This window comes from Platichthys flesus, chromosome 5, assembly GCF_949316205.1.
Source record: "Platichthys flesus chromosome 5, fPlaFle2.1, whole genome shotgun sequence".
In the NCBI taxonomy this organism is placed as follows: Eukaryota; Metazoa; Chordata; class Actinopteri; order Pleuronectiformes; family Pleuronectidae; genus Platichthys; species Platichthys flesus.
The window spans coordinates 28,503,450-28,515,694 of NC_084949.1; the positions used below are offsets into that span (position 1 = coordinate 28,503,450).

General features: G+C 41.5%; 1 protein-coding gene across 1 annotated transcript; it reads right to left on the reverse strand.

Annotated features, from left to right (window-relative positions):
• Positions 1-2,993: 2,993 nt before the first annotated feature.
• Positions 2,994-11,560, reverse strand: slc22a7a (solute carrier family 22 member 7a). The gene is made up of 10 exons (XM_062388582.1): positions 11,231-11,560; positions 10,513-10,616; positions 8,468-8,622; positions 6,419-6,587; positions 6,218-6,335; positions 5,345-5,454; positions 5,050-5,264; positions 4,845-4,953; positions 4,050-4,256; positions 2,994-3,375 (listed from the first exon to the last, which is right to left on the reverse strand). The coding sequence occupies exons 1-10, from the start codon at positions 11,558-11,560 to the stop codon at positions 3,288-3,290; spliced, it is 1,605 nt and encodes a 534-aa protein (XP_062244566.1). The 3' UTR covers positions 2,994-3,287.
• Between the last annotated feature and the right edge of the window lie 685 nt (positions 11,561-12,245).

Here is a 12,245-nt window from a genome sequence, read left to right on the forward strand (position 1 = left end):
TACAGATCAGTGTTGATAAGACGATTTTACGACATGTGACTAAAGTTGTCTCCTTGAGCAGTAACATGTGACGTACAGTAAAACAGTAAAACACGTCTATTGATTTATTGATTGACCTAACCATCAAATAACATGTTCACAAACTTTAAACATCTACTCACAAATGTAAAATTATTCAGAATATGTTTCACAAAGTTCAGATTGACCAGAAAACTTGAATCACATTACTCAAATCAAACCATGATTAATTACACTAACTACAATGTTCCTGCCCATAATCAACATGTCATCTCTGGTGTTTATGTGCTGAGCCACACCCACTCTCATTCAGCACCAATCACAAGTGTTCTAACAGGTCCTGCTCATGTTGTGGTTCTTTATCAAGCTGGAGGTTGAAGCTCCGCCCCCAAACAGCTTCTTCACCAGTTGGGTTAGTTCTCACTGCACAAATATACAGAACTACTTTCTGAAGCCCAACATTGTCTCAATATTGCTTCAGAGGCTGTAACTATATTTAGCAAAATTTGATCAAGAAATGTGAATTTATATTTATTTCTATGGACTGGTGCTGGTCCAGTCAGGTGCTAAAACCAGTGCAGAAGAAGAGGACCCAACAAGAAAACAAAATGAAATCAACATCAATCAAAGCAAGAGCATGAATGGATGAAGCTGATGAAAACCTCTCATTGATTGTTTCTTATATTAATATAATGAACATTGAATACTGTCTCCTCATTGGTCAACATACAATGACTCAACACACCTGACTGACCTAGCCCTCAGAACGTTCAAGTAGAAAATTACATAAAATACAAAAACAGGTCAAGTCAGCATATTAAAGGTTTTGTCAGCTGCTCGATCCCGCCTCCTCCAGATGAACATGATTTTGTTGTGTGAGTCAAACTCCGGAGCTTGTCCTCGTTTGTCTCCGTGTTCGGTCTCGTCCATGTCCTGAAGGACACAACCGGCTCTCACATGTTTCCTCACAATTTCCTGCAGTCGCTCTGCTGATCTCTGGATCATTTACTATTTGTCATCAATATCAGAGTCGGGAAACAGCTGTGCCACAGTTTAATCTCAGCTGGCAACTGTCTGTTGAAGGTCTCACAGCACTGCCTGAGGTTTACCGAAACACAGCACCATCATTTTCCACAAGGGGACAATGAGGACAGGGGGGTGCCATGCAATCCCCAAAATATGAAAAGTATAATGTTCATTTTGTTTACTCCATGATCAGGACCAAGATGTTACAACATGTTAGAACATTAGCAACACATATCTGTACAAGCTAATTTAGTTAAGGTAGCTTAGTCAGATCAAGTGATCCGGACAAAGGTTTTTCTAATGTAACCCTAACCCACTATTACGTTTAGAAGTCAGCTTAGCTAAGGTAGCTAAAGTGAGAGCTAGTTATTAGGACCAATATTAGCGCTAATGAAAACACACATACTCCAACTCTCGCCGTATGTACATAGTCATAAATGTTATGTTGATGGTCTGTCTTTTTCGAGGTCTTTCTATATATATGTTTCACTTGTCACTGTACTTCAACAATAAATAAATAAATAAATATATATGTACACACACTGATTAGAAAAACATAAGACACTTCAGTCACTACAGATCTTGATGAATTGTTGTTTCTCACATGTGACTGAAATCCCAAGTTGATTTCACAGAGCGGGGGGGGGGGGGGGGGGCACGTGTCAATCAGAAGCTCCCATTGGAATTACATGACAAGATCAATAACATAACATTCTGACCAGAATTGTGTTGAGGATATAAATAAGACAATGTTCATGATTGTTATCAAATTATGCTTGTGATGTATTCAAGCAACAATGCGTGCTTAAAATTTTTTTTGTTACCAAGCATCTTTTCTTTGTCCTACATTAAATACAGATACATTTTTATTGATCCCAAACACATGCAATACATCATTTGTCTTCTGCTTTTGTCCCATCTGGTGAACATCACAGGACACACAGAGCAGTAAGGTGCCTTGCTCAGGGGCACTTAGACAGTGGGGGTAGGGAGAGTGCTCTTTGGACTTTGGAACAGATCCGGGTGTTGTCCTGGCAGGTATGTTGTGTTCTCATCGCGAGGAATCGAACCAGCGACCTTCCAGTCCGATGTCCGTAACTTTCTGCCCATAGTCCAACTATTCTGCCTCTAGTCCACCGCCTCTCCATCAAACATCACTTGATGATCTAGAACAGCTCATTTCTCTAAATGTGGAAATATGCATTGAGAGTAAAACCAAGATAAACTAAAGAGATGAGAACCCTAACACTAACCCTAACCCAGACAGTTCCTCTACACACAGTTTGTCTCTGAGAGTTTAAACTGACCCATCATCAGTTTGCTCTGAGGAGATGATCTGTGATCTGCAGCCACTGGTTTCACCAACAAGAAGAAGACAATGGTCCATGATGAAGAGTCTCTGACCTGAGAGGACATTTGTTCCTTGAGTCGTCACAATAGAAAATTACTCTTATTGTTATTGTTGCTGTTGATTGAGTTTTAATACATTTTTCTAAATGTGATACACCTTTAATTGTTTTAAATCAATATTATGTGTTAATATTTAAGAAGGTTCTTTATGAAAGAAATTATACTTTGAAATGTTAATAGGAATTAATGACATTTCTATAAATAATATAGATTTTCTCATTCAGCATGTCAATTTGTTAACATTATTTAATTAACCTTAACCCCTGACCCCTTCAATTGGTAACATTGAGCTTGATATGGATAAAACAAGGTGATTTCGGTTTTTTAAAGCCTCATACAAGTGATCAGAGAATCAAATTCTTTTTTGGCCCACGAACACTAAAAGCTTTGCCAAGCCTCCTCTGAATGCTATGTGTGGTTAAATGATTACAGAAAGGTCAAATATGTTGACCTAATGTGTAAAGCAGATATCCGATCTGAGTCAAATCATTAAGGCACTACACAATAACTGCGCAAAAACATTTTATTAGCATGTACAGTATAACCGCAGATGCCTTTTTCAAACACTAAAGATTTGCTGCAACACAGTTTATATGTGACCTGAGATCCAGTCCTAACAGTCAGGTGATTGACAGGTGAATATCAGCAGCAGGTAGGTGATGACTTTAAAGCCAGTCTTCAATTAAAAACACTAGAGAACAAACTCTTTGTCTAAGTGTGTCAGGTCTGTTGTTCTGAACACGTGCTACAAACTGTTTTAGTCTAACATTCGTTTGAGGTCCTCACAGCTGCGACTGAGCTGCTGCAGAACCAGCATCAGGATGAGAAGCTCCTCAGGTTCCTTGTAACATGTTTGTGTCTCTGGGGTCCAAGTCCTTCAGCTCCATCTTTGCATCTTCTCCTGCGTCTCTCTGCCGGTGTCTGAAAAACACAGATGATCATTTTAATGTCAAATCTAAAACTCAAAAGCACCTGTCTCTTTTAAATTGCAGCCGTTGAACCAACTTATTTGAAATCTGTTTACTTGTTTAAAGGGAAATATACTAACTCAAAATCCATAGTCAAAATATATATGTGCTAACTTAAACGCAAACCCTGACCCTTTACCCCCATGTATGTATTTTGTATTAATGTCGGGTGAAATTAATTAAACTAAATGTTCATTTACAGACTGTTGAGAAATCTTGACTGTGACTGGTTGGATTCATTTTAAGTTACTAAACCGTGTGAGAGAGGAAACAGTTCTAAATAAAAGCACCCGGCCTGGCTGACACATACAAAGCATAGACTGTAAATGAAGTTGGATGAACTTGAACAAACATCAGTGAGATAAGAACGACCTCAAATGACAGAAACAATCTTTAACATCTAGTTTTTTAGTTTGGTGCATGTCCCATCGGCTAATATGGAGGAGGAGGGGCTAATGACCTATGCTGCAGCCAGACACCAGGGGGAAACTGAGCTGCCACGTCTCTGGCCAATGAGAGTTCAGGCAAATGATGGAGTGTAGCCCTCGTTTAACCATTATAGATCTGATGACTTCAGATCAGCTCTGGGGGTTAGGACGAGTCCTGGCTGGCTCTTCCGATGCGTACCTTCCCTCTTCCACATCCATGATGTTTTCGGGTAAACGGATATTAAGCGTCTCCGGGAGCAGGAAGACCAAGCTGCCACTGACAATTCCAGTCCCGGCGAAGATCAGTGGCGGCAAAAGAAGCCAGACGTCCTCCAGCAGCATGATCATGGGAGCCAGGGCGCTTCCGATCCGACAGAGACAGGAAGTGTAGCCCAAACCACACTGCCTGTCCAACAAACACAACCAGCATCAGGTTTAGTGTCTCAGAGTCTCCTGAACATTTCTAACACTCGACACCCTCCTATGTGTGTGTAGTGAAGTGTGCTGCTCCTCAGAGATGCTACACTGGTTAAGACAAATGTTTGAATCGACATCAAGGCTACGTCCACATGTGTTTATGTTTTAAAGGTATCGCTCTTACACCCGGTGAAGTTTTCCAGCCTCTAATTCTTTTGTAGCCCTTCAATGATGGTGTCGTTATAGTTCGAAAACTACAGGTTGTGTTTGATTGAGACGGCCATATTCTCTTCCTGATTGGTTTTTATCAGTCACATGACTCGACTAACAGCGGTGAGTACAAAGCGTCTCTGACACTTCCTGTAACTGTTCCACCTTTTCGTCGCTCAGAGAAAAGAAATTCCTGCTCTGACTTTTCACCATCAGAGTTAAAACACTTATCGATTTAAAACACGTCAGTGAGGACAGAGCCTGAGTGTGTAAAAGCTTTAAATATATATGACATTTAAAATAAAAAGAATTATTACTCTATATGATTTATTATTGTCTTTGTCTAATTTCCAGGTGCAGGTTCTACCTGAGGGTTGTCGGGTAGAGCTCTGCTGTGTAGAGGAAGGCAGTGGTGAAAGCCGCCTCAGAGAATCCCTTCGCCACCACAGCGATGCAGGTGCGAAGCACAGAGAACTCTGAGAGAGAAGCAGGTCAAGCAGATGGATGTAAGTTTATTTCATGAAGCCTTAAACCTGAAAATGTCTCATTCACTGTACTTGAAGTGATGTAACCTAAAGGTATGGCTGTGTTTATTCCTATTAGGGTTCCAGTTATGATCAGAAACCACGCCTGGCCATTCCTGCGGCCGATCCAGTCCAGGACGAAGAAGCTGAGGATTTTGGCGGGAACCTCAATGGCGCCATAAATAAACTGTGTGAGGTAGATACTGACGCCGAAACCTGAGATCCTGAAGCTTATACCATAGTACAGGAAGGCAACAGCAAACCTGGGGGGAGAGCAGCACAGTCAGTGTGAGCGCAGCCTAGTGGTCTACAGGCGACATTTTCTTAACCCAGATTTTTGTACCAGAATAATCCGGAACAGAGGGTGATCTTCCTCAGCTGCGGAGTTTTGACCAAATCCAGGTACGAGGGTTTCTTCTCAGCTCCTTCAGACACGGTCACTTTCCCCAAAGCCTAAAACACAACAGTCAAACATTGAGACTTTATATTGAGTTCAAATCATCACTTATCTGTTTTAACAAGCTGCCTTCATATCCAGAGTCCAGAGTAATGCCTCCTGCAGTTCCTAACCCTTTTGTTAGGAGTGTGTGAGAGGTAATGTGTATATAAACCCTGCCTTATTAATTAGACAGTGGCGTGATGGGTTGTTAAGTTGTCAAATTCACACAACATCAACTGAAGATGTTAGAAGACGTGAATGTATTTAAGAAGTAAGTTATTTTATAAGATAATTATTTAATCAAAGCATTTTTTCATTTAATACATATTTAAACTAATTTCATCTGCCTTCCAGTTCTGACCTTCAGACTTGATGTGCGTTATGGAAAGTCCTCAGGTCGACAGAAAGTGTATTCTGTCAAATTAATGCTAAATAACTGTGCAGCCAAACAACATAGAAGAAATTTGTATTTTTTTTAACTTGGACGTTTAAGTAAGATTAATGAATCAAATGTTTGTGTCGCCCTTATTTACAAATCCCAGTTTGTCTCAGTGATCTTAACAAGTTGTGACATCATCTGTTCTATAGAAACCTCAGAGGGAGCAGCATGTGGGAAAAACAGGTCTAAGAACAACAAGTCCGTTTCTTCATCTTCATCTTTTGGTCCTCACACCTAATAATTGGTTGATGGTTTATGCAAATGTCAACAAGACAGATTGATTAACTTCAACACTGAGTGAATATTGACTGTGAAGCCCAGTCGCTCATCAGCTGTACCTCAGTGTTCAGTTTGGAGGTTTTCTTGCCGTTCATCGCCGCACACTGAACCAGATGCTTCTGAGCTTCCTCCACTCGGCCGTTGGCCAGAAGCCAGCGAGCCGACTCCGGCAGCCACCTGGATACAGGCAGATGCTTTTAAAAACACAGATATTTGGTGTCAATGTGGAGCCTCAAAACTCCTCCTCATATCCGCCTTACCACCAGGAGACGATGGCAATGATGCAGGGCGCCGTCACCGCCAGCGTCAGGTGTCTCCAGTCTCGAATGAAGTAGGCCAGCAGCGCCAGGAACATGTTGCCCACGCTCCAAGACAAACTCATGACAGTGCCAGTGAACGTACGGTGCTTCACGTCCGTCCACTCAATACCTGAGCACGTGGACAGGGACAGACATGAGGTCAGTACAGACGTGGTTCAGGTTAGATCCCTTTGATCATGAAGAACAGACCCATGATAAGAATGAACTGGGAACATGTGTGCTCTCCACGTGAAGACCAGTATTATGAGCGCTCTGTGTGGTGGTGATAAAATAAAACCTTTTTGTGGTTAAGACCCTGAAAACGAACAGTTAGCTTCAGTTTAACAAGATGAAATAACAACAATATGCATGTGCAGCTTTTATTCATGATGCTGTTATGTTAAATATGAATGAATTCAAGCTGTTAAGGACCACACCTTATGAGAGCAGGACGTACTGATTTTACCTTCAGGTTTTCTAATGCTTTCACTTCAAACAGCTCATACTCAAATAGCTCCTGCTTGTGCGCTTGCACTCACATGTGCTCCAGCTCCAGCTCTTCTCCTGGTGCTCACACTGCTTCTTTGCATGTGAAAAAAATCGGCCAGCAGATGTTTCATGTGCACAGAAGTAGTGTGAGGAGCCTGGAGCACACAGTTTGGACACAAGCACGGACCATCTGAGGGTAAGTGCAGTGCTTCGAGTGACAGAATACAACTTTAGGTGCTCCTAAAGTTGTGGCGGATCTAATATTTTGACTTTAGATCTGCTGTTTTTTCAGATATTTGACAGGGACGGGAAAACAACAAGCGATGCTTCCGGGACAAACACAGTGTGCAGAATTCAAGTGGAAAAGAAAGTTTGACGAAGCCTGTCTTGCTCTTGGGTTCACTGTGAATGCAGTCGGAGATGAGCAGAGACCCGTGTGTATTTTATATCTGAAAACTCTGGCAGCTGACAGTATGAGACCTAAGAAATTAAGAAGACATTTCGAAACATTACACCTCAGTCGCCTTGATAAGCCACTCCAGTTTTTGATGAATATCGTCAGCAGGAACAAAGTTTTATAAAAAGCTGTGCATTGCAAAACAGTCACCTGGCTGACCAGATCAGTGCATTCAGCCGAAAGCTTGAGATGTGGGGCAGGCGACTTGATCAGGGAAATACTGATTTCTTTGAGGATGCTGAGTTTGCTGAAAAAAGCCACCACAGTGATTTCATGTCTTAAGGAGCACATCTCTTCCCTGAGAGGATTCTTTCAAATGAACTTCCCAAACAACAGCGCTTAGTATGACTGGGTGAGAGATCCATTCAATGCATCCCCACCTGCTGATTTCAGACCAGCTCAATGAGATGTCTGACTCCAGTCTGAGGCTGAGATTTACAGCACAGACACTGAGTGACATCTGGCTCGGTGTGGAGAGGGAGCATCCACTCATAGGGCAGAGGGGATTCTGCTTCCCTTTACCACATCCTATCTCTGTGAGATTCGGCTGTTTCTGCTGTTGCCTCACTGAAAACAAAGTACAGATCAAGGCTCAACATTGAACATGACTTAAGAGTGGCATCATCGAGGCTGTAACCCTGTTTGGAAAAGATGTGCAGCACTAATACAGTTGATTGACTTGAGTTCTCACATAGTGACTTGCTCATCTTTCTTGCCTTGTATCTGCATATGTTCTTTTTGGTTACAGATTGAACTTTTTAAACTTTGTAACAAAGTGATTATAATGTTACATATGTTTTATCTGTTTTTGAAAAAGAACAGACTGATGTAGCAAAGTAGTTTGAAAAAAAGTTTATTATTTTCAAAGTTCTAAAGTGTGTATGTTATCTCAATACACAAGTTAAACTCCAAAGTGGGGCGTGATAAAAGTTTGAGAACCACTGGGTTAAGCTACAATTCCAGGAGGCCTTTATATGTGGGAACGATTCATGTGTTTATCAATTTGTGTGCATCTAGGGGAAACATTTGTGCTGTTGTTGTGCAGTGAGTTATTGATCTCTTACCGAGGACAACTCCGATGATTGACAGCCCGCTGAGGGCCACACCACACAGCGCTCTGGACAGGGCGAACATGATGTAGGAGGTGGAGAAGGCCGAGGTGAATCCCAGCATGGTGGCGGCAATTAAAGCCACCAGAAGCATCGACTTCCGACCAAACCTGCAAGATAAACAGTTTAAAGAGCTTTGAACACATCACATGGACGTCATGTGCACAGAAAGTTTTGCTTAGAAGTATTTCCACCCCAGGTTTTTAGCCTCAGCTCTGAATTAAAGGTCAATCTGGAACTTTAAGGTGCCATCTGTAAGTTCTGCTGTTGATACATGGCTGCTAGTCCCATCAGGTGTCTATTGTCTGGTTCCAAGAGAAGAGGTTATAATGCGTCCACTGAGCAGCGTCCACTCAAGACACCATTTCAAATGGTGTCTTGAAATTAAATCAATAAATCATTGATTCAATAAATCATCATCATCGGTTTTACTCTGTATGTTTAAAACACATTTATGTATTTCCTGTTATATGTTAACTACATAAAATTAAACTTAGCTGTTAGCCTGTGTGGCTGCTAATTGTGCATTCATGTGTTGGTGTAATATTTCAGAACATACTTTCTGTGTTGCAGAGTTCCTGACCTCATTACTCATAAACTAACTAACATAATTTTACAATCCGCTCTAAATGGATGCATTTAATATAAAGTGGCACTTACTTATAGCACTCTGTAGTTTAGCTTTTTTTTTTGAAGAAGAAGAAGAAGAAGAAGAAGAAAAAGAAAAAGAAGAAGAAGAAATTGTATTTTCATGATTCTTGTTGTTGTGGGTTTGTTCCCTCTGGGTTGATGCACTTATTGTGAGTCGCTTTGGATAAAAGTGTCAGCTAAATGAAAATGTAATGTTAAATTTACTAACACTACATGGCTGCCTATGTCGTACCGCAGTATTCCATTTGAAGTGAGCTATAGTGATAGTAACTTACAAACAGCTAATTTGTATTTGCTTTGTTTGATCAAGAGCTCCAGAATCCGCCACTCAATGAACCTTTAAAAAGTTTAATTTACTCTAGATTCAGAATTATGACGTTGAAATTCATAAGAAATGGGGAAAGTCCATCTGCTGATGGTGATCATGTGATTGGCCAGTACAGAGGACTTTGAAGAGGCCTTTCTTGCTTGTCAGCCAAAGATGAGTGTTTGCAATAAGATTCTGTGACAACAAAAATCTTCATTATATGAAATGGACATTAACAAAGAATGTGGATGTCTAGAAAGCTTCTGAGATTCTGCCTTTACCAGATCGAGGAGCAGCTCCTGTGAAAACTTGATGAACTTTATCAAGAATCATCATGATCTTGTTATTTTGTCCCAGACTCCCTCGGACCAAACTGAGCATTTAATTTGAGCAATGAGGAATATTGTGGGTAATCAGTGTGTGTATGTGTGTGTGGTTTTGTGTGTTTGTTTGTTTGTTATCTGCAATCAATGGGCTTATTAGATAACTGACATTTTGGGCTTATTCAATTAAGAGTCACATGCAGAATCTTGAGTTGTTACAACACACACTCGTTTGAAGAATACAATTTGAGTATTCGAATGAATCCGTAGAGTTTTGCTGCCTTGCTCAGAAGAAAGATTGTGAGAAGAAATTTCCATTTTGATGCAACTGCTAAAAAGTTTTATGAAATCTGTCAGTTTTAATAATCAGGATCTAGAGAAAATCGAACACATCCACTGTGCTAAGGTTGTGTGATTCATCAACGCAATCACACAAGGAAGGAACAGCAAAGGTTCTAGTGTTGCTGTTGCTTATGTCACAGACGTCCACCACTCGTATTCTGTACATCGTCACATTAATAAGATCACATGTGTCACATGCTGTAATCGTCAAGCAACACTTTCTTCAAATTGCAGCTCTTCTTTTCAGAGAGGGAGTGAAGTCTTGATACCCTTTTCACAGTCATGCTACATTGGTTGTGTCCTTAACTAAACTTCCCTCCATCTTCATTGGTCACATGACCAGAGGAGTGGGAGGGTTCAAGACTTTGAGAACTCACCTGTCAGAGAGCTGTCCAAAGAGAATGGCTCCGAGCGTGACCCCGAGGAAGAAGTATGTGGCGAGAGCTTGATTCAGCCGTTTGTTGTCACACACCAGATCCCACTGTGGAGAGACGGGTTAGTGTCAGGGTTAGGTTAGGGTCAGCTGATGGACCGTTACTGACTGTCCATCAGCTGACCCTGATGGCGCCCTTGCTTTTATGACGACAACGCTCTCTGAGAATTGAAGTTTGTAATAAAGTGAAGGGTTAGGGTTAGGGTTAACCTAACCCTAACCCTAACCCTTTATTTGCTTGTCTGTAACTCAGCTGTCAGTTTTGTTTAAAAACTGTATCAACGATGTGTTTAAAGAGAGAAGTTTTCTTGGAGCACCATCTAGTGGATATTAGTTGAACTGCAGGTTAAGAGGCTTTTCATTCCAAAATCAAGTCTTTATTTTGTGATGTTCACTACATTGTTATCAAATCTGTTTAATGTCAGGGAAACTTCCTGGACTCGTTTCATGCTGGGTTTCACTCACATCAACTGACATGTTGTTTAAGCTACAATAAATGAGTTACATTTTACGTCAGTGATTAATAAACATTTTCTAGAATGATATAAAACCCTAATCCTATAATTCAAATTCAAGAGGAGACAAGAACACAATTCTTGAATAGGATTAAAAATTTAAAATAGTCGTTAGTTCAACAGAGAGTTCATGTAGCATCTCCTCACCTCGGTAGCGGTTGTGGAGCTAAACTGCGACCTGTCGTAGATCCATCCATGTTGACAAGGTGCTGTCCTGTTTCCCTGGCTGAGGTCGAAGGTCAGCGGGGGGTCATAGACTCTACAGGAGCTGACAGAGTTTTCATCCTGTACTTCGGGGGCCTGGTTTGTGTCCTCCAGGGTCCCAAGGGCACAGCGGTGTGGAGGAGTGGCAGAGATGAAGTTGTGCAGGAGGAAGTGGAGGGGGAGGATGGCTCGGGGGAGGCAGAGGAGAAACAGCACCAGGAACTGGAACTTTGAGAAGCCGCCAACTTCCTCCAGGATCTCGTCAAACCTCATGGTGACAAGATGGAAGAAGAGAGATGTGCGTCTGAAGAGTCACTGTGTGTTAGAGGAACATTCATCGACTCTCTGAACTCTGACTCTCCGACCGGCGCTTTCTGCTCTGCTGTGTCTCTCTCTCACTATCTGTCTCCGACTGCACAGAATCAGCTTCTTATAGAGAGAGAGAGGGAGGTACTTGGCTGTGTGTGTGTCTGTGTGATTCTGTGTGTGAACAGATCATTTCTCTTCAGCTCATTCACGCTTGTGTCACAACACACCGCAGATGGAGTATTAAGATGTGGGATTCAAACTTTAACAAAAGGCTCGCAGTCTTTCTGTTTGTTTTGTTTTTGTTTTTAATTAACTGCAGAGACTGTTAAAAATAGCTCCTCCTGTTGGTGATATCATAACAACACGTTCCTGTAGAATCATGCTGTAAAACATCAGGAGAATACGCACACTTCTCACTCATGAGGCGGTGCAGGTTCTGGTCCAGGCTCTGGTCATCTCACACCTAGACTACTGCCAGGTGAATGAAGGATGAGGAGGAAACAAGGCTTCAGCGATGTCTGATCAGCCTATATAGATTCTGTTGATCTGTGATCTCTGAGCTGAACTGAAACCAGTATCACACAGATCACCCAAACACAAGCTTATAATAATAATTCTGTTGAATTCTACAGATTGAGGTCACTACAGC